The 21,776-nt window shown below is 37.2% G+C and overlaps 1 protein-coding gene across 5 annotated transcripts in view; it reads right to left on the minus strand.

The window, feature by feature from the left end:
• ATP8A1 (ATPase phospholipid transporting 8A1) overlaps positions 1-21,776 on the minus strand; it is a 257,539-nt gene that overhangs the window by 197,356 nt on the left and 38,407 nt on the right. For all 5 annotated transcript variants that reach the window (XM_054553862.2, XM_024246291.3, XM_024246292.3 and 2 more), the window contains 2 exons: positions 17,427-17,472; positions 1,886-1,926 (listed from right to left, as the gene is read on the minus strand). In XM_054553862.2, coding sequence (XP_054409837.1) covers positions 1,886-1,926; positions 17,427-17,472 — 87 coding nt within the window. The remainder of the gene's footprint in view (positions 1-1,885; positions 1,927-17,426; positions 17,473-21,776) is intronic.

Consider the following 21,776-nt stretch of genomic DNA (forward strand, 5'->3'; position numbering starts at 1 on the left):
TCATAATTTGTAACAAGCGATATTTCACTTTTAATTTTTCTGGGAATATGACATACTTGTAAATTTGTATGAATCTTGAATATCAAAGTTTGGATGCTTTCTTTACAAAGGTCATACACATACGTTAAATTTACTTGTAGGCCTCCCATAGGCCACTGGGAATGAGACCTCTTCTTCACTTTATTTTCAAACTTGATACTGCCAACTTAAGAATGATGTTAATTTTTGAATATTTATCATGATTTCATCACTGAACCAACTTTTAGTGATTCTAATTACTTCTATAATTCTAATTATTAAATAACTTCAGCTCTTTTGGGTTGGATGACTTTTGGCAACACTTTAAATTCTGTCCTTCTCTATCTCAAAATGGGATCCCTAGGTTAGGTGTGCCATTGACCTGCGAGATGACTGAAAATGCTATTATTATGGGTAATCCTGGCTGGTGATTTGTCTGTCAAAAAAAGGAAAAGTAAGAATTACAATAATCCAGGTAGGTTAGCACGATCTTGAAATAATGATTGTTTATTAGGAAAATAAGACATTTTAAAGGTTTAGAGTGAAGTAGTACATTATTATCTCCTGACTTTCTGTTTATTTTCTGAGCAAGCAGCCTAGGTTATTTATTAGCATGCATATTTATGTTAACTACACTGACAACCCCAGGTAAAATAACATTTGTAATAAAATTCAATTTATCACACTTGATTATATCCTACCTGTCTTCTTTCTAAAATGTTTAATTCCATAGGTGCCAGAAAAGAATAGAAAAGAAACTTATTTTGAAATTGCTTTTAGCATTTTTATTTTGTTCTTCTGAAAAAGAGATTCCTATCACAGAAATAAATAAAACACAACCAAGGTATTTTCCCATTTGTTGCTCTCATGTCAAAAACCAAAGAAAAAATACGGGTAAATTTTCAACTATATGAAAGAGGAGATGTCAGTCTCTATTCTAGCCACTGATTGAAAATCAACAGAAATTTAATTAATTTTTAATTGGGGGGTACAAGATATCCCCTGCAGAAATACAAGATGACCATGACAAGGTAGAATCAAGGGCATGGACTTCAACCAGCTGGGAAGTATTGGAGTGCAAATAAATTGTTGGTTACACTTCGATTGTCCTAGCAAGATACTGTCCTGTGAGATACACCTCTAGTGTCCTGGCAATCCCAGGAAATAAAGTGCCCTAAGAAGGGCGGCTCAGCCTCCAAAAAGTCTTTTACCAAGTTACCAAAGCTATTCATTTGTGGATGACTAGATTTTAAACCTTCTTCCAGAACTAAGGGAGAACTAATAATAATTGCTTACCTTTTGAAAGTGAAGGCTGGAAAGAATAAACACCTGAATAACATTTGTTAAATTATGACTTAACCTACTAACTGCCATGTTAGAGGTCCTATAAACAAATTAACCTTTGATGTTAAAGAACTGATTTCATTAGAAGACAATGTTTAATTTGTAAGATTTTTGTTTTAAAGGAATTAGTGGTAAGTAAATGTAATTAGTCTCACTATATGAATTTGAAGTAAGATATGCAGAAGTAAAATATCAGAACTCAAATTCTTATTTTTACTTGGACAGTAGATGATTAAAGCAAAAAATTACAACACAAAACAGTTCATGGTTAAATAAAATCTGTGATAACAGTACTCAAAATATACTATGAAAAAAGTTCTAGAAATTTTTCAAAATAAGTCTTTCTATAATACAGCAGAAATATTAAAAGAATGTGACTGAAGACTCCACGCATGTTTACATTACTAAATAGCTTTTATATTAGTAAAATTCTTGATATTTACTTATATTATACAAAAAATTATATATACTAGAGTACACCGCTATGCACTTCTCCTGGAACAAAATAAAAATCAATGCATACCTTTTCCCAGTGGACAATTTCCCAAGCACCATTTCTTAAAACTGGAAAGAGAAAAGGTGACATTTTAAACAACATTTTTTACTATGAAAAGGCCATTTCTGATGAAATAATCATTTTAAACGAATAGCTTCAGTCAAAATAACTAGTAGCAATTTTTATAGGTTAAAAATCTAATTATGATAGCAAGAATATGTAAAATTACACAAAAATTAGAAACAATCAACGTATATTTTAGCTCCCACAATAACATCACTAACAGAGAGCAATCTCATTGGTGTTACCAAGGGCTTTCTTTAGCACATAGAGGAACTATGGGGCTCAGCTGGAGGAGAAAGCCACAAAAATGATGTGAAAAAGTGACAAGCTTAAAAACATTTCAGATGCTACAAGAGTAGCAATGTTTAAAAAGAAAAATCACAAGCACAGAATAATAGATTTCTAATAGTTTAGTAAAAATTTAACACATAAAGCCAACAGAGAAAGAATTTGTACCTTTAGGTTTATAGTAATGCAAAAAAACAAACAACAACAAAAAGTAAAAACAACCCAAATTTTCTTTTCTTTTCTTTTTTTTTTTTGAGACGGAGTCTCACTCTGTCACCCAGGCTGGAGTGCAATGGCACAATCTTGGCTCACTGCAACCTCTGCCTCCCAGGTTCAAGCCATTCTCCTGCCTCAGCCTTCCAGGTAGCTGGGACTACAGGCATGCGCCACCATGTGTGGCTAATTTTTGTATTTTTAGTAGAGACAGCATTTCATCATGTTGGCCAGGCTGGTATCGAACTCCTGACCTCAAGTGATCTGCCCGCCTCGGCCTCCCAAAGTGCTTGGATTACAGGCGTGAGCCACCGCACCTGGCCCTAAAAATCCAAATTTTCTATATTTGGTTTTCTGAAAAGAAAAAAAAAAGGCAAAAGAAGAGGCTACTATTAAATAATGATGGGTAGGTATTTCTTAGGGTTTCGCTACTGCTTCACATCAGTAGGGTTATCCAGTATAATTTCTTTTTCCTGTGATGTTGTCTGTGCTATAACACTGCGTATGCTAATAAACACCAAAAAATAAAAATAAAAATAAAACAGGATAAGAGAGTACGTGAGGTAGCCGGCACAGCACTTATTACTTAGGGAGAGAAATATGTCAAGGCCCATCAACAAATTATCCAGATGCAAATTCCATGAGGGAAAAGCATTTAATATTTGTTTTAATATTATATTCCCTGGAAACAGCACAGTACCTGGCACACAGTAGCTACTCAGTAAGTATTTGCAAAATGCATAATTTATAGGTACAAAAAGAGATTCAGTTTCTTTTGATGTTGGGATAGATGAAGCCTGAACCCTCTAAAGCGATCACAATAATAATTCCCAAAATGTTAAATAGCAAATTTAATATTAATTAAAAACAAAAACGTTTTGAAATCAGTGTCACAATATAAATTATTTAAATTAAAATATTATCTTTTTCTGTTTCTAAATTCCCTGAACACATACATTATGTCTTAGCATTTTTTTTTTATTACTTGTACTTGCAGCACTTTTGGTATATAGGACATTCAGATGCTTATAAAACAAATTAATGAATACCTCACAGTGCATTTTGGTGAATCAACTTCATTAATTTAAAAAAAAAATCATTCCAAGCTAGAGAGCTCAAATAAAGTATTTCCAGTACAATATCCTAACCGCAGAAGTTAAAGTACCAATTTTTACAGTACTTAAACAGGTATGGACCAAGGATCTAAAGCACAGGCACCTTACACTGATCACTGTATCCCGAAACACAAGACTCTAATGCTTGCAGAGCTCACCCAAACTGATCCCAGGAGTAAATCCCCTGCTCGATGTTGCTCATGGAGCAGTAGGGGTTTGGAGCTTCTGACTCGGAGTCAAAAAAGCCTCTGGTAGAAAAGCAAGAGGTGCTGTCTCTGCCAGAGTCCAACAGTATGTTCCTCAAAATAAGTTGTATCAAAGCATAAAGAACAAATGAGGGCCGGGAGCAGTAGCTCACGCCTGTAATCCCAGCACTTTGGGAGGCCGAGGTGAGTGGATCACCTGAGGTCAGGCGTTCGAGACTAGCCTGGCCAACATGGTGAAACCCTGTCTCTACTAAAAAAACACCAAAAAAATTAGCCAGGCATGGTGGCGCACACCTGTAGTCCCAGCTACTCAGGAGGCTGAGACAGGAGAATGGCTTGACCCTGCGAGGGGGAGGTTGCAGTGAGCCAAGATCACGCCACTGCACTCCAGCCTGGGTGACACAGCAAGACTCTGTCTCAAAAATAAAATAAAATAAAAATAAATACATAAATGAGAGCATACTCCCCGTTAATCATGTAACCCAGGGCTACAATATAATAAGAGAGATGGTAACAAAGAGAGATGGTAAAGTCCTGTTCAAATCCACTACACCCAAGATCAACTGACAGAGTGACTGGGCTATAAGTTTGCATTAATTTAGGAAAAACTGGTCAATAGTGCCTAGAGCTCTTTATTGCCACTTATTTCCTTCTGATCCTATCTCATATTAGTAATTATCCCAATGGTAATACTTAGTTTTTTAAAATTTTAATAGTAAAATTAAACTATAAGTGTCCAATATTTCTAAAATCAAGATATTTGACATGAAGATTAAGACTTCAGATTAGACAGGAGGAATAAGCTCCGGAGAACACGCTATCTTCCTGGAATTTGACTTGGGTCTCAAGTCTTCCAATTCATGGACAAGCTATCTTTATTTATTTACATCTTAATTTTTCTTGCATATGTTTTGTAGTTTTCTGTGAATGGGTCTTTCACTAGATTTAATTCTTGATATTTTATTTTTTTTCTTAATCTCATGAAGGCTATTTTTTATTCTATTTTCCAGTCATTGGCAGTATTTAGAAATGCATTAAATTTTTGTACAATGAATGACCTTGTCATCCTGTAATTTTGTTACATTCACTTATTAGTTTGGGTATAGTTTTTTTAACTTTTATTTTGTTGTTTCTGTAGCAATGCTTTTGAAGCAACTTAATTTTTCTTTGTGAACAATGCTGCATTATAATTTTTTGGCAGTTTTATCATGCTCATATGCCTCCCTACTTATCCCCTTTTAAAACTCTTACAGAAAAATGCCTTTGAAAATCTGGAATAATTTTTACTACTAAAAACTTCCTGTTGATTTTATGCCTTTAGCATCTCAAAATCTGCCAATATTTTAAAAATCTTCTCCACCATCACCAATATCAGCACCCCTAGTTCAAGGAACCACCCCCTCCCAACTGGATGTCTGTATTAGCCTCAGGCTAGTTTCCTGAATTCATTCTTAATCTCTTTCAAACTCAGTTTCTACAGTGTAGCTATAAGGATTATCTATGATGACTTTACATAAATGTTATAATTACATGTTATTATGTATCAGTCCATACACACAAACTTGGGTCACCCCTTGCTCAGAACTCTTCAATTGGCTTCCCTAGGCTCAAAAAATAAATCAAAACATCTACAAGGCCTTTTATGAAGCACTCTTGCTTCTTTCCCGTCATCACTTCTTGCCACTCCCAACACATCCTCCTTATGCCCTCTGTAGTGAGCGCACCGTGCTCTCTGCTGTCTCAAATCCTTTGCACATGTTTCCATGCCTAGAATTCTCTTTCCCTCCATCCTCACCTAGCTAACTTGTACACACACCTTGTAGATCTCAGCTTTAACAGCACTTTCTCAGGGGACACTGTGTTGACACCCAGTCCTTCCTTCTCACCCCGAAATCTAAATGAGCTCCGTGCACTTTTCCTTTAGAACACTTATCACAGCATCACAGTTTTACTGTATACTTAATTAAACAGGATTATTTAAGGCTGTCTCTTCCCCCAGATTATAAGATCCATGACAAGAGAAACCTTCTCTACTATACTCACTGTTACCGTTCCAGTGTTATCACACAGCACACACTGACATAAAGGTGCTCAGTAAGTACTAGCTGGGTGGAATGCTGGATCCACTAATATTCTTATCTGTCATAGGATCATATAAAACCATTTTAACAGTTATAGATTTACTAGAGACACAACTCCACTACCTAGTAGGGCTCATGTTAAAAATAACATAAACATGACATTTAATAAATAGTTATATAGGAAAATACTTTGGCAGTTCCTCAAAAAGTTAAGCACAGTTACCATAGACCCAGAAATTCTACTACTAGGTGTATACCCAAGTGAACGGAAAACATACGTTCACACAAAACTTGTATATGAATGTTCACTGAAACATTATTCATAATAGCCAAAGGGTAGAAACAACCCACATGTCTATCAACTGATGAATGGATAACAAAACGTGGTATAGCCATTAAATGGAATGTTATTCTGCCATAAAAAGAATTTAAGTGTGGATACAACGACATGAATGAATCTTGGAGATATGCTAAGTGAAAGAACCCAGACACAAAGGGCCATGTATTGTATGATCCCATGTACATAAGATGCCAAGAACAGACTAATCCATAGAGACAAAAGGTAGGTTAGTGATTGCAAGGGACTCAAGGAAGAAAGAATGACTTTACATGTATAGGGTTTCTTTTTGGATTGATGAAAATGTTCTAGAATTAAGGTTGTGGTGATCGATGCATAACCTTGCGAATGCACTAAACACCACTGAACTGTATCCTTCAACATGGTGAATTATACGGTATGTGAACTATAACTGAATTAAAAAATAGCTACAGAAAAAGATGCCAATGAACTATTTTAACATTTGCTTAAAATAGACATCTCAGTTTTGTAAGTGACTAAACCAATTTTCAGTGCAAGCAGTTAGAAATGGTTATGTAACCCTCAGAGGCACTAACACAAACTGTTCTCTGGTATCAGCTCAGGGCCACTCCTTCCAGCTCTGTAATTTAATCTAGCCCTCCTCAACATGCTGTGACTTTGCAGATGTTTGTTAGTTGACATGTAAAAATAGCCCTGATCCACTTTGTTGGGTTCCATTTAACACATGGGAAGTGTCACCACAGGCTTCTCAGATCCAACAGATTATGCCAGAGAGTCTTCACTCAATAACAGATAGTGGAAGCCAGTGGCACTTACGTGGAAAATCGCCTCCAAATCCGCTGCACTTCTGCCGTCCTCCTTCAAATCTGCTTGACGCCTCCATCTTCTGTACGTGCTCATTTTCCCTCAACCTTGCTCTGATCAATTTTCTCTCCACATTCAAACTTATTTACCTCCTTTCTCCAACTGACCTTTTGCGAATCTTTGTCTCCAGCCAAACAGTGCATTCTCCTCTCCACCCAAATGTTCCCTCTCAATTCATTACTGGAGAAATATTTAGAAAAATGTGGCATATCACCCAAACATACACATCTAAGAAACTTTTAAATACATATTCAACGTTTTCTACCAAATGACAAAATCAATACATGTTTCCAGCAAGACAGGTATGTATACAAGGTAAAAGCTGACATTCCTCTTCTCAAGGCCACTTTCTCACATTAAGGAGTACTAACTGATGAATCCTCGCACACCTTTCTCTAGACAAGCATGGACATTTTTGTTTTTTCTTTCCCTTTTAAAATTTCTCTGCCACTTGGTTTTCTACTCAACATGCCATAAATACTTTAATGAAAAGCAGAGATATTTAACTCATTTTTGGAAAATATTCCATGGCATAGATGTGTCGATTACAACGGGTCGGACAATTAGGCGGACACACAAGACTTCACAGGATGTATTCACAAAAGACTTTACTCAAGGCAAAGGATATGGTACAGCAGGAAAATGAAAGCCCAGAAAAGCATCAGAGGCCTGAGAAACTGACAGGCACGGCTCCCCAGGATCCCTTCTCTTTCACCCTCAACATGGGTTTTGAAGCTCCGTGGTATGTATGTGAAATCTGAATTTCAGGAAAGCCCAGGCAAAAGTTTCCAGTGGGGTCTTTTCTACCCTCTAGTTGACTAGCCAAGGCAAACTGTGTAGCCAATAAAACTAGTTAAGCCATCAATCTCTATATATGCTTAAACTGAGTAGAGAAGCTAGTCTTGGGTGGCTACAAGGGAGTTTCAAACCTTAAACAGCACATTATAAATCACCAGCTAGTCCATCTCGTCCTTGTCTTAGGCAGTGTTCAGCATCACACTTCTAGGTGTCCTAGAGATAGGCACAAAGCTGTCCTCGCCCTGTGTGAGACAACTCAATTTTCCACAACAGCTGCATCATAAAGCATTCAACTATTCTCCCCCCCGTGCAAATTCTGACTTCTATTTTTTTCTACTACCACAGCAATGAAATATATTTACATGATTATACCCTATAAGAGAGAATGCCCCAGAGAACATTGCTGACTCTGGGGCATTTGAGTTTGCAATTTTATCAGATACAACCAGACACCTAAGAATCTATAGCACTCCACACTTTTACCAGCAATGTATAAATTTCCACTGACTATAAACTGAGACAAGCACAAACTTATCAATTCCTTGAATTTTGTCAGTCTGATGAGTATTTGATATTTATTCTGAAGGCTGTAGTGGTCTGGATTAATGAAAGCATAAATTACCTTTACATCCCGACACTGAGTTGGAATCCTAACTAACTAGAGTAACACTTCCTTGAAAATATTACAGAACCTTGCTGTTCAACACTTGCTGCATGGGCCTGCTGCATCTGCAGTGCTGGTAGGCTCCTTAGAAATGAGGACGTACTTCTACCCCATCCCCCATTTATTGTGTTCTTGAAATACAAAACCAGAATACAGAAATGAAGAAAGGAAATACACAAACTTGAGGCTAGCGTCATCTTGGAATATAGATGAGTATACTCTGATAAAGTTAAAAATCAGCTCACAACATTAAAAAAAGTTTCCATACAAATCAAGACTTGAATGCTGGCCAAGGAAACAAGTCAATCCTATAATTCATTGTTATCTTTTAGAACTGGTTCTTAAACGCCCAGTCCTTAGAACAATGAAAATAAACACCACCACATGTATTATGCCGGTGACTGAATTAGCAATCTAGCTATTTTTAAATCACCAACCTCCTCTGACCCAGCACTAACCTAAGTTTAGAGAAAGCAAGAAACAATGCCCGGACTGTGATGAACATTTAGGGTTGTTGGGCCAAGAGTAACAGAGATGCTATTCTGACTCTACAGGTTTTTTTTTTTTTTTTTTTTAATGTATTCATTTCAGTAGATAATTAGGTAAACCTCACATTACACAGCCAAGGCCAATGTAATTTTGTACATTTAGAATGTGTTCAAGAAACCATTCACAATATAACCGGATTAGATTTCAACGAGGAGGTGACTGTGTTCCTTCCTACCTTCATTTAGGAAGATGACATTCCTCCAATATATGGAAAGCGCTAAGAGCCTAGCGGAGATGATTAAAGAAGCCTGGTGAAGGGGAGTAGGAATAAGTTACGACAGGATTGTCAGAATGGCTGGTGGTATGGTGCTTTGACAGCTCATTGTTTTAAATGCAAAACTCCTCCACCAGTTCCAACCAAACACACGTGCTATAGTTTTCTAACAGCCTAATTAGTCTGACACTCCAGCCATGGGAGAGCTCAGACTAAACAATTACCTCAAATGTAACTTGTTTTTATTTAGCAGGATACAAGGTAACAGCTTTGTTGTAATAGGTTTCTTTTTTGAAATGAAAACATTCTGTTAGAGAACATTCGGGATTCCTCAAAGGCCCTGGAGGAAGTGGCCAGTTTCTCAGGACCCAATCAAACAATGCACAGGTGCAGGTGCTAACTTACACTCTAACATCAGCTTCTCTGAGAGAAGCACGCCTCCCACCCACCACCCCAATCAGAATGGTCTACTACTGGGGCCACTGCCAAAAGTGTCACTGGGGTGCCCTCCCTGGGCAATAATATCATTTTTTTTGGGGGGGGACGGAGTCTCGCTTTGTCACCCAGGTTGGAGTGCAGTGGCACGATCTTGGCTCACTGTAACCTCCACCTCTCAGGTTCCAGCAATTCTCCTGCCTCAGCCTCCTGAGTAGCTGGGATTACAGGTGTGCACCACACCTGGCTAATTTTTGTATTTTTAGTAGAGATGGGGTTTCGCCATGTTGGTCAGGCTGGTCTTGCACTCCTGACCTTGTGATCTGCCTGCCTTGGCCTCCCAAAGTGCTGGGATTACAGGCGTCAGCCACCGCACCCAGCCTATCATTTTTTAAGTGGGTAACAAGAGGCAAGTCATCCAAAAAGACAATGACACTATTGTCGTCATAGAGTAATAGTAAAACCACAGAAAATGTAGTGTGCTCCAATTCCTCTGAGTCAGCATTTAAGAGGAATTTTAGGTCATCAAGGACTGTAGTATAGCTGAGACTATGGCTTTGACTGGGGCAAAGAAGGAAAGCCAATATGCCAACATTAAAACATTATTTTATTCACTATACAGACTCCTACTTTGAAAGACAACTTTAAGGCAAAAGCCTTAGTGTGGCACAAACTGACACGGCACAGGAAGAGTCTCTTGTATAAACTTGCCTATAAAGGTTACATTAAACTACCATGTGCTTGGCTGAACCATTAGTGTCCACTGACACAAAAGACAAAGGAAACTTCCTGGATTCCTTATTCAACCATGTAATACATATATTGATGTCAAATTGGTTGATATTACCTCTATCAACTCATTTATACAACCTTTAAATGAGTTGTCCTAAAAGTATGACCCCCCTCACCAGCAGTGTCACTGAGAGTTTAAAAATGAAACTCTGGGGCCCCACTCCAGGCCTACAGAAACTCTAGGTGAGTCCTAGCAATCTGTGTTTTAACAAATGCTCCAGGGGATTCTGATGCCAAATTTGAGAACCAATGGCTTATTAAAAATCAATATAAGTGGCACGACGTGATTGGAGCACAAAGACCAGCAATACCCTATTCTCAAAATGCTTTCCCTTATTCCTGCCCACAGTCATGAGTCCCTCACTTTTTCCTCTGCTTAATTGAGAAATTCCTTGAAAGAAATCAACTCCCTCCACTGCCTCACCCATCAGTCATTCCACAACTCCTTGCGATCTGGCTTCGGTTTTCAGAGCTCCACAACTACTCTCTAGTTAAGAAAAATGAACAACGGCTACTTCTTTTAAATGCTGGATTTAGTGGGTGTCTCAGTCCTGGTCTTTTGATTTGGCAGCACTTGGTATTTGACTGGGTTTCTCTCCACTGCCAGGTCCAGTTGAATCTATCCACTGTGTGCTTTCCTTTGTCTTCTAACTGACACTGCCTGTCCCCCTCCTTAATAAGAAAATCAATCTCTCTGTGCCTCTCCCTGCCACCTCTCCATACAGCTGTCAAATTCTTTCAAAAGCACAAGTGGAAGCCTATCCATACTTTACAGAATTCCATCCAATTTCCTCACCCTGGTTTTCAGAAGACTCTGAAAAACGACCCTAACTTGCCTCCCTGTCCCTGTCCCTGCCCCTCATTGTTTCATGACATGGATTCTATGCCCTGGCCAAAACAGACTATTTGCTATTTCCAGAGTACATCTCATGTCTTCCCACTTCCACAGTAATGCTCATATTAGTCCTTTCACCCTGCATCACTCACAGCTACTATCCTGATATCTGCTTACCAAAGTTCCGCTCTTATTTCATGAACCCCTCAAATGGCATTTTGGAATCCCTACATCTCTCATTTGGCCCTTATTTTTTTTTTTTTACCTTGAATTATATCAGTCTGCATCTTATCTTCCCTACAAGATTATAATTTCCTGTAGGACAAGTATGATTTCTCTTTGCATTTTCTACACAGGGTCCTACACAAGAAAGATGTTCAATAAAGACTTTCTGAAGTAAAATAACAAATGTTCTAACTTTGAATCACACCCATTTTTCCCAGAAAATATGTTAATATAACTTATTTGGGTTTGGCAAAAACAGGAGAGAGAAAAATTCCCATGAAAGCAGACTACCTGGTTTAAATTTAAAAATAAAAGACAATGTGAGTGGAGTATGCACATACACGAATAAAGCACAGAGCAAAGTCGTAAAGCCAACCATAAAATCAGTCCTCTCACGTTAACCATCTTCCCAAATTTCCTCAATGGGTTTTGCTCCTTTGTGTGGAAAAAAAAAAAAAAAAAAAAAAAAATTGAAAGACAACCTGGAGCTGTCTTTCACCACAAATATCTCCTTTCCATCCAGAGCTACTACTAAAGATCTAACCAGTTCAATGGTTAGATCTTAGCATTTGCATAATACTCAGATCTTTGTGATAATCTGAAAATATTAAAAATCTTACAGATGTCTGAAATTACTTAGGCCATAAATATGCTTAATTTTAAGTCCCTAAGATCATTGAAACACTACTTTCTAAAAACCATTTATAGGTAAGCCAACATACACGTGGCAGAGTATATGTTCAGGTCTATTGAACAGAGCAGATGTGGGGGTACCTCCAGAGACAAAAAGGGAGCAACACTCTCTTTTTCAGCAGGCAAGAAAGGTGTTGCTATTTTAAGTCCCTTAGCATAATACATCCCTTTGAACAGCACTGAAATGAATTGAATCAGATGAACTCCACCTTGTTAGTAGGTCATTTCATGGGTAACAACCTGAAACACATTCAATCCACATCAACTCAACACCTTTTTCACAAAGGACTTTAAAGGTGAAATGGTTTCCAGTGGGAGATAAGCAACTATGTGCCCTGCAGGGAAGTAGTCTTGTTAGTGGCTATCAGCTGTCACTCACTCAACTCCATTCAGAAACGGCTGATTGATGTAGCTCTGGGGAAGGAAGATATAGGTGAATATGAGTCGATTTATTATTTTTAGCTATGTGTCTAGTTTAAAAGAATTTCATGTGACCTTTTCTAAATAATCAGAAAACTGCTTTATTACTTATTCTAATGCTTAGTATCATAATAAAATAAGGTACAATATTAAACAATTTAGCCTTCATTTAACTATAGCATCAAACCAGTTGATCAATGGGCTGCCAAGGATCGCAGCTCTATCTCCCACACATTCTCATATGCAGAATGTATACAGACCATCCTTCAGGGAATACACCTGGGGTTTTAAAAAGCAAATTTACTCATTAGGAAGCATTTACAAATTTTCCCAAATACGTTAGTTTGCACCTGAACTCCATCCTTTCCTAGGCCTCCATGTTGTGATTGTAGATGAAGTTGTCATTCCACTTGAAATATTGACTAGCCATCATGGCATTTCATAAAAAATGACAGCATATTTTTACCAGTTAAAATAAAAACTAGCTCAATCACCACAATAAATTCATATGGGGATTAGCTTCAATGTACATATATTAGAATAACAATTATAAATTTGTAATTTATAAATTTCTGCAGAGATATATTTGGCAGAACAACTCATCTCAGAGAAAACAATGAGAGATGGTCTCTTGTGTGTGTAGACACATGGAGGAGGCTGTACCAAAATCTGAGTTCAAATATCGAGGGAAGAGATCAGAGGAAATGAAAGTAAGGTTAGATACAAGGAAAATGAGGGCATTCTGAAGAGGGCAGTGCTTTGAGTAATGGAAGGGATCAGTAGACAAAGTATTGTGTTCACAGAAGGTGAAGCAAGGGTTAAATGATAATATAGTGACTTTGACAGAGAAGATAAAAAAGTGGCAAGAACTTCTGCCATATTTGGATTTTATCAGTGACTGTGAAAGTCTGGGACACAGTGTTATGAAAATACTGCTTTTCATCTTATTCACACTCCAGATAATGAATTTTCAGGAAGGCTTCTTTTCATTTCCAGTCTTTCTCCTTCCTTTATTATGTATACTCAAGTATTTATCCGGAGAGTGGTTCATTTACTCGTTCATTTAACATGCACATAGAGAGCACCTGCTAAGACAGGGCCCTGGTCTGGGAGCTACTGAGAACACAAAGCTGAGTAAGAGTTGGACCTTCCCTCTGCAGTGTTCCTATCTAGTATGCACAAACCATTACACAACAAAAATACTGGAGCAAAGAGAAGCAGCCACAATGCTCTGGGTGGGGTGGACCATAAAGCTCATCAAGACTCACTCACATCCCTGGACTTCTGAGCGTCAACCTACTCTGTCTTCCCTCTGCAGCTAGGTTCTTGGAAAACAATACACAATTTTATATTCATCAGGTCACTGAATCATCAACCAAACCAGCTTATATATCTCTGGGGCAAGCCTTGTTTCCAGAAGTGGTGTTGACAACTGTGAGGTTCTGAGTTAGGTCTCAGCTCCATAATTCGATCCCTGACTGAGTTAACTTATCAGTGAAAATAGGGCATCCAATAAGCATCAGTTTTCAGTTAAATGGTTGAAAATGTTGGAAATAAAAAGACAAGTTTATATTTCTGAACTTGCTAAGGAATGAGAGTGTTACCCTCTGATGCCTCACATAAGGAGAGAAAATATTCATTTCTCTGTGAATATAAAAGGGTTAACATTTGACTGAGAAAAAATGTCTCTTACACATTATGTGTACTTGATAAACATTGACAAAATGAAAATGAGTTGGATGCTTCAGATGTCCATCAAAAATTAATTACCTGTCAAAAATACTCCTCCCTCCCGACTCCTATACACCCACTTCTGCCTCAGTTCAGAAAAGCAAATTGAATTTCATCTGGTCTAATAACAGATGGCTTTCATGTTAAGCAATCTGAATTATCTGACAGCAAACCGTATCCTATTCGAACATTTTTGTTATCTCCTATCAACTGCCAAACCAAGAAGACCAATACTTAAAGGCAGCAAAGGGGAAAACAAAAATATACTATTCTCTTAGGAAACAAATTCAACTACCAACATAAAAGCCATAATTTCTTGGATATGGGACTTATAAGATCTGAAAGAAAGTACAGTCCCCCCTCAATATCCATGAGGGATTAGTTCCAGGACCTCCCATGGATACAAAAATCCATGGATGCTCAAGTCCCTTAAATAAACTGGTGCAGTATTTGCATATAACCTATGCATATCCTTTCACATACTTTAAATCATCTCTAGATTACTTATAAGACCTAATACAATGTAAATAGTAAATATGTAAATAGCTATGTAAATAGTTGTTATACTATATTTTTAAATTTGTATTTTTTTTATTGTTGCATTGTTTTTCTTTAAGATAGAGTTTCTCTCTGTCACCCAGGCTGGAGTGCAGTGGCACGGTCTTGGCTCACTGCAACCTCCGCCTCCTGGGTTCAAGCTATTCTCCTACCTCAGCCTCCTGAATAGCTGGGATTACAGGCGCCTGCCACCACGCCCAACTAATTTTTGTATTTTTAGTAGAGATGGGGTTTTGCCATGTTGGCCAGGCTGGGCTCGAACTCCTGACCTCTGGCGATCCACCCGCCTCAGCCTCCCAAAGGGCTGGGATTACAGGCATGAACCGCCCCGCCTGGCCTCGTTTTTTTTTTGTTTTTTTTTTTTTTCTATTTTTGATCTTCAATTGGTTGAATCTTAGGATGAGAAACCTACAGATACGGAGTGTATTCTGTTGACTGAAATGGTTTTTATAGCTAAGCCCTAATATTTCATTTTTGAATTGAGTTTTATATATATTTATTATAGAAGCTTTTCCTCTCACTTGCCTATTCTCATATTTAGCCATAGGGCCAATCCTGTTAATCTATGAAGGGGACTCATGAACCAAGATGGATAGTCAAGAAATAAAATTTTATCTGAATGGTAGACAAAGGAATTTTTTTTTGGAGGTAAGTACGTACCCAGAAGGGTGGAGCACCTGTATGGTAGCCCAAAATCATCATAGCTATGGTGACCACACCTCAACTGCCCTATGTCAACTTCTTGAGCCAAGGCTTGAAAATCAATAACTGCCAGTCACTGAATATAGGAGCCCTCTGCTACAAGATACATTATGGATTGGAAAAGCATTTATGTACTTCTGTTTCAAAAGCTGTTACTGAATATTCTGAGCAATACGGCAACAAATGCAAAAACTGCATATTGCCAAAAATACCAGGCTTGAAACGTCTGGATTTTTTCCCTTTCAATTCCTGTGTTTGTCCCTTCACAACTAAACTCCTGGAGTAGCTCTGTCCCAGGCTTCTAACAGTCCCTTACTCCTGTTCATTCTGCCTTCCATCTTTAACCCACATGTTCGGCCTGTCTCGTTTTGGCTCATAAACCTTCAACAGCGACTCAATATCCACAAGAAATGTTGGAATCCCCTTGGCTTAGCCTTCAAGACCCTATACAATTCAACCTCAGCCTACCTTTTAAATCATGATTTTGTTTCCCTCTGATGTGAATCTCCTTTCTGCGCCTGGCAGTCTAATAATGGTTCAGCAAAGCAGTCCTACGGTCTTCTTAGTTTCCTGAAAAACCCCTCTTCCTCCTTTCCCACTCAACCCACACATAAAAATATCTTCTTCATTCCTTTCTGTTCATCCAATGTCCTCCTAAAATTCAAGGTCTAGCTCAAGATACACCACAATTTTCTCTCCTTACCAATTTTTATAGCACTTGACATAGAAACCATGATTTGCCACAAAAATCCGAAGATAATTGAGATTATGTAGTCCAAATCCTTCATCTTCCACACAGATCATCTCTTTGTACTTTTACATGTTTTTACATGTACCTATTTCAACAAATATGTTATAAGCTCTTCATAAGTTGTAAGTTGAAGTTCCCGTCTTATACTTTCTTATATGTTCCATAATAAAATCATCTCAGTAAATATTTTGCAAATTTATTAATTAGTAAATATATCATCCTTAAATGTATTAAAAATTGGCATATAATGCCTATTGTGGGAGGTGGTGAAAAAGAAGCAGAGAATTTTGACAGGACTCCATAGAAATATCAGCAGTATAAAAACAGTCTTCCTAAATACCAGATGATGTTGGCAGACATCACTGATCCTCACCACATCAGAGAACTTCAGAGATGAGATTCTCAGATGGGGCAAACTCATTCAGAGATAAGCTAAGATGTCTGTTTCTCACATTCCTGGGCATTAAAAAAAAAAAAAAAATCTTAGAGCATGATGGCCAATTTGCTTGTATTGAAGATCATTTTGCTTTTGGCTGTATCAAAATGAGCCCCATCCAAAAAGAGCTGTGCCAAAATTCCATGCACTGTACAGAAGCAGGCCTGGTTGTCTTTGTTTTATTTCTGGAGTGTCTGTCATCTGCATGTATAACTCAGAGTGTTTCCAAAATGCTTTTTACTCAAGTGACATCACATGTGATTATTTTCTATACATCTTTTCTAGAATAACATCTGTAGATTACAAGCAAAATAAATTTATAATATTTAACACTGTCAAAACAACTGCAGACTTTATGGACTGTATTTGAAAGACCATTGCTATGAAGCACTTAAATATATTTAAAATGTTGGCTTTCAAAAGTATTATCACTATAAATCACTTTAAAGTGAGTTTAAGTGTCATCCTAACAAATGCCACAAAGCAAAAATCAATCTACCCCGAAACAAAAACTTGAGATGCACACTATTTGCAATTGAATTATATTAATTGAAGTGTTTGTATATACTACAAGTAGGTTTGACAAATATGAGAAAAAAGCATGTAAAATTCCTACCTTGCGTTTGTTTCTTGTTCACTGCATTATCAGCTTTATGTCGTTTCTAAAGTTTAAAAGCAAAAAGAACAACTGTGAAAATGTGAATGAGATTACTAAAACAAGAGAGCACTCATACCAAAAAAGATTTAGCTTCTGTTTCTCAAGGTTTTTATCATTTCTCATTCATGTCAATGCTAAAGTATACATTGATGGGGGAGCGGTGATGGGAAGAATTAGAGTACACCTAGGAATTTTAAACCTGAAAGAACAATCCCCAGTATCTCCATAGAGTGCTCCTCTTCTGAGAGCATAAGTTTGTGGTCCTCACGAGGATCTTACCTCAGCACATAGGTAGGATTAAAATTTTAATGTACTAGAAAAGTATGAAAGGTTGATTTAGTATTTTGCTTTAATAACTCACTTTAAAAAGGAGATTGCCTGAGAGAATTATCTATAATAACTACCGTTTAGTAATAGTATTGAAATATTTTCAGTTTCTAATGAAATTCATTACCAAATTAAGCGGAGCACATCGTCTATAATTTAATGATATGCTGATGTCTGCCAATGACTTGAACCAACGACATCTACCACTGGCCTATGGTATAGTCTCTCCTGTTCAATGCTCCCCAGCATTCCCTCCTCCCACCACTTGCAACCGAAAGCTATTGAATTACATAATCTTATCATATCTTCCTTCCTCCCAAGAGCACCTACAAAATTACACAATAAGCAAGTGAGTTAGTCTAAGTCTAGGTAGATTTGAAGAGTTGCATAAGCCAAGGTTTTATAGCAGTGGGTAAGAAGAAGAAACAGAAGGTCAGAGAAAAGGTGAGAATCTGAGTGCCCAGGAAAGCTATTTTCTCTCTGGTTCACCTAGAGGTTTTCCATGGCTTCCATCTAAATTTACAGCATCAAGTGTAACTCATCAGACTCCGTTAACACTGCAGAAGAGCGGTGAGTGTAACTAACTCTGTTCGCTCAAAGATCCTATCATACAAAGCCTGAAATTGAATTTAGTTGTGCGTACCTGACTATATAATATGGGTTGGAACAAATGTAAAACAAATGAGTTCCTAAGTTTTCCATTTGAGAAAAAATACAGTTTTCAGAATCACAGTGCGCATATGAAAACACTGCAAGAGAAAAATCTAGAAGTGTGGATTAGCACTCCAGGATATGGCAACACCCAAGAGGAATAGATAAGAGCTGACAGCATACACTCAGTTTGTGGAAACAATCAGCTACTGAACTGCACAAAATGCAAACAAAACATTCAAAATGCCTCTGTGAAAGAATTGTTGAGAATGATTCTTCCCACACAGACATGCAGGAACACAACTAGAACTCCTTTTCAGTATAAAATACTCACTAATAAAAGGGTATTAATGTAGACTTTCAATAGGCATATTATTGCTTCCAAAAGCAAGCACAGTTTGCCAAAAAAGATTCTTAAATGTTTAAAGTTCTGTAAATTTGTAGCATCAGTAGAGATTTTGTAGTTATAGAACTTTGAAAATATTCTTTTTGCTTGTTAGTAGAGATTATAAGAAAATTAGAAAGTGATCCAAAATAAATTTTCATCAAAAATAACAGTCCAAGGTAAATTTAGATATTCAAAGGAGGCACAAATGTTTCCAAAATACGAGACAATGGTTAGATTTCCAACTAAAGGAGACAAATAAAAGCTAATTAATGAAACATTCCACTTCAAAGAGGAAATTTAATCTTAGTGAAACCCAAGGCGATCTTAAACATCACTTTCCATCTACAGCAAATTCTTGCACAAGAGGATCTCTTTCCTCTATCTTCCCATCACAGAATTAGGTTACTTGTCATGAAACAAGTGTGTTGAATATACTAAGAATCTACCTCAATAGGCAGATTTTAATCCCATGCCTACAAAAAGAAAGCATCTAACTTTTGTGTCTTGATGAGATTATTCCTTCTAAAACTAATAGTTCATAAAAAATTAAGCTATTCTCTGAGTTCAAATACCTCAACTGTGTCATAATCCGAATTCATTTACTATCACTGAGGGCTAATGAATTATTTAATATCATCAGTATTAGATTGACAGCACACGAATAAACTGTATTGTATAAACAGTGTTATGAACTTCAGGATACATAGTATGCAATGCTGACCACTCCCTCCTTCTGGAAACTCTTCCCTCTCTGGGTATTTCTTATCACATCATTGCCAGGTTTGCCATCTGTACCTTGACCCTTGTCTCCTCTGCCTACTTGCTATTCAGCAATGGTATTGCTCAAGGCTTACTCCCTGGCCCTCCTGACTTCTAACTCCATATTCTCTTCTTACAACTCTTTCATACCTGCAGTTTCAATCATAACCAGTACATAAATATATATCTGTCAAAACTCTCATCTGAGCTCCACGATTATAACTGGTTGCCTCTTTAACATCTCTCTGGCAATCTCAAAGGCATCTCAAACTGTCCACGAGGCAACCAGTGACCTTAATCTCCAAGACCTGGTACTTGTCTCAGACATGGAAACACATGCCATCCATTTACCCAAACCAGGAAATTCATTCTTACACCTTTGTCTCCCTCTCATTCCTATCCAAGCCATTCTTTCACTCAATAAATATTTACTAAACACCGACTATGTGCCAGGCCCTGTTACTGCTGCCAAGACTACAGTAACAAGTGACAAAACCCCTTCCTTGCATGGAGCTTACATTCCAGTGGTTGTGGATAGAATAGGGTATGTAGCATGTTAGATAGTGGTAAGTCTTGTCAGTTTTACTCTTAAAAATGTACTAAATTCATTTTCTCACTTTTCACCATGTCTACCATACCTGCTGAGTCTAATACATCTTTTTTTTTATACACTAACCACTAGAATATTCTTGTCTGCACAAATGCTGTTTTCCTTGCGATCCATTTTCTACTGTTAAGCCAAAAGGATCTCCAGATGATAATACAGTTAACATTTATTCATCACTTACTATATACCAGGCACTATTCTAAGGACTTCATGTCAATCATTTAATTCTCATTAATAGCCTAGTGTGAATTTTTTTTTTTTTTTTTTTTTTTTTGAGATGGAGTCTCATTCTGTCACCCAGGCTGGAGTGCAGTGGTGGGATCTCGGCTCATTGCAACCTCCGCCTTCAGGGTTCAAGCCATTCTCACCAGTGTGATTACTTGATTAATGTCGATCTCTTCTATTGGATATAAGCTCCATCACGGCTAGTTTTTACTCACTAACATAGTCTCAGTATTTGGTTCCTACACATTGTAGACTTTGAATAACTGTTTTATAATGAATGGAGTCTCCTAGTATTTAAATTAACAAGTTTATAGCAAAGAGGGAACATTTTTAGTGGTAAATATCAATTTAACAAATTTGATCTTTATCATAGGAACTAGCATTTAGCATAATACAGCTTTTTAGAAAAGAGTTCTCCATCAATTTTAGAGTATTTTCAAGTATGTGTGTTATTTGTTATTAACACATAAAAATAGAAAATCATATTATGTTATCTAAAGCATCAAGAGTTAAAATGCACTGGGGGTGGATAAGTCTTCAGTATCTTACCTGCAGGCAATTCTTACTATATTTTAATCTATCTATCTACACACACACATATATATATATTTTAAATTTTAAATCTATATATATAGAGAGAGAGATTTAAAAACATTATCTAATAGAATGTAGGAAAGTTTACTAGATTGTAATCTCTGCTTTATTCACTGATGTATTAGTGGCAGCCATGACCAGTCTTCACCAATATCCAGCTCTCCACTTCCATGGACCTTGAGATAACACCTTCTCTTTGCCATGCCACTAGTTCTAATATTGAGCTATAAAGAGATGCGTGCTCCATTTCTGGGCCAAAACATAGAAGAACTGAGATTCCATCCCCTCTCCCCACCCTTGCTACAATAACCACCAATATTCCACAAAGCAGAATCTTGATTCAGGCTGAATCCCTGATGCCCACCATCATGTGTCTTTGAGTAAGTGAAAAATAAACTTACATATTAAGCCACTGACATACGAGACATGATTACCAGCACAGCAAAAGTTTAACACATCCTCATACATATCCTAATGAATGCCTGGCAGCTCAAGAGTTCTTCAAATGTTCTTGCTGAATGGATGAATGAAAAGATGTATTCATTATTCTCACTGATAAAGACAGCTCTTTGTACAACTATCTAAATTGTTATTTGATTTGTCCCCCATTTTAGACAATGGGGGACAGTTTGACATAAACTTCTAGCTAAACTACTCTTACAATTTCTAGTCAATTTCTTAACAGTGATTTCACTGGAAAACTACTTCATAGGATACTATTATCTCACAATACTATTATTACATTCTTTAGGACTGC

This window comes from Pongo abelii, chromosome 3 (genome assembly GCF_028885655.2).
Source record: "Pongo abelii isolate AG06213 chromosome 3, NHGRI_mPonAbe1-v2.0_pri, whole genome shotgun sequence".
In the NCBI taxonomy this organism is placed as follows: domain Eukaryota; kingdom Metazoa; phylum Chordata; class Mammalia; order Primates; family Hominidae; genus Pongo; species Pongo abelii.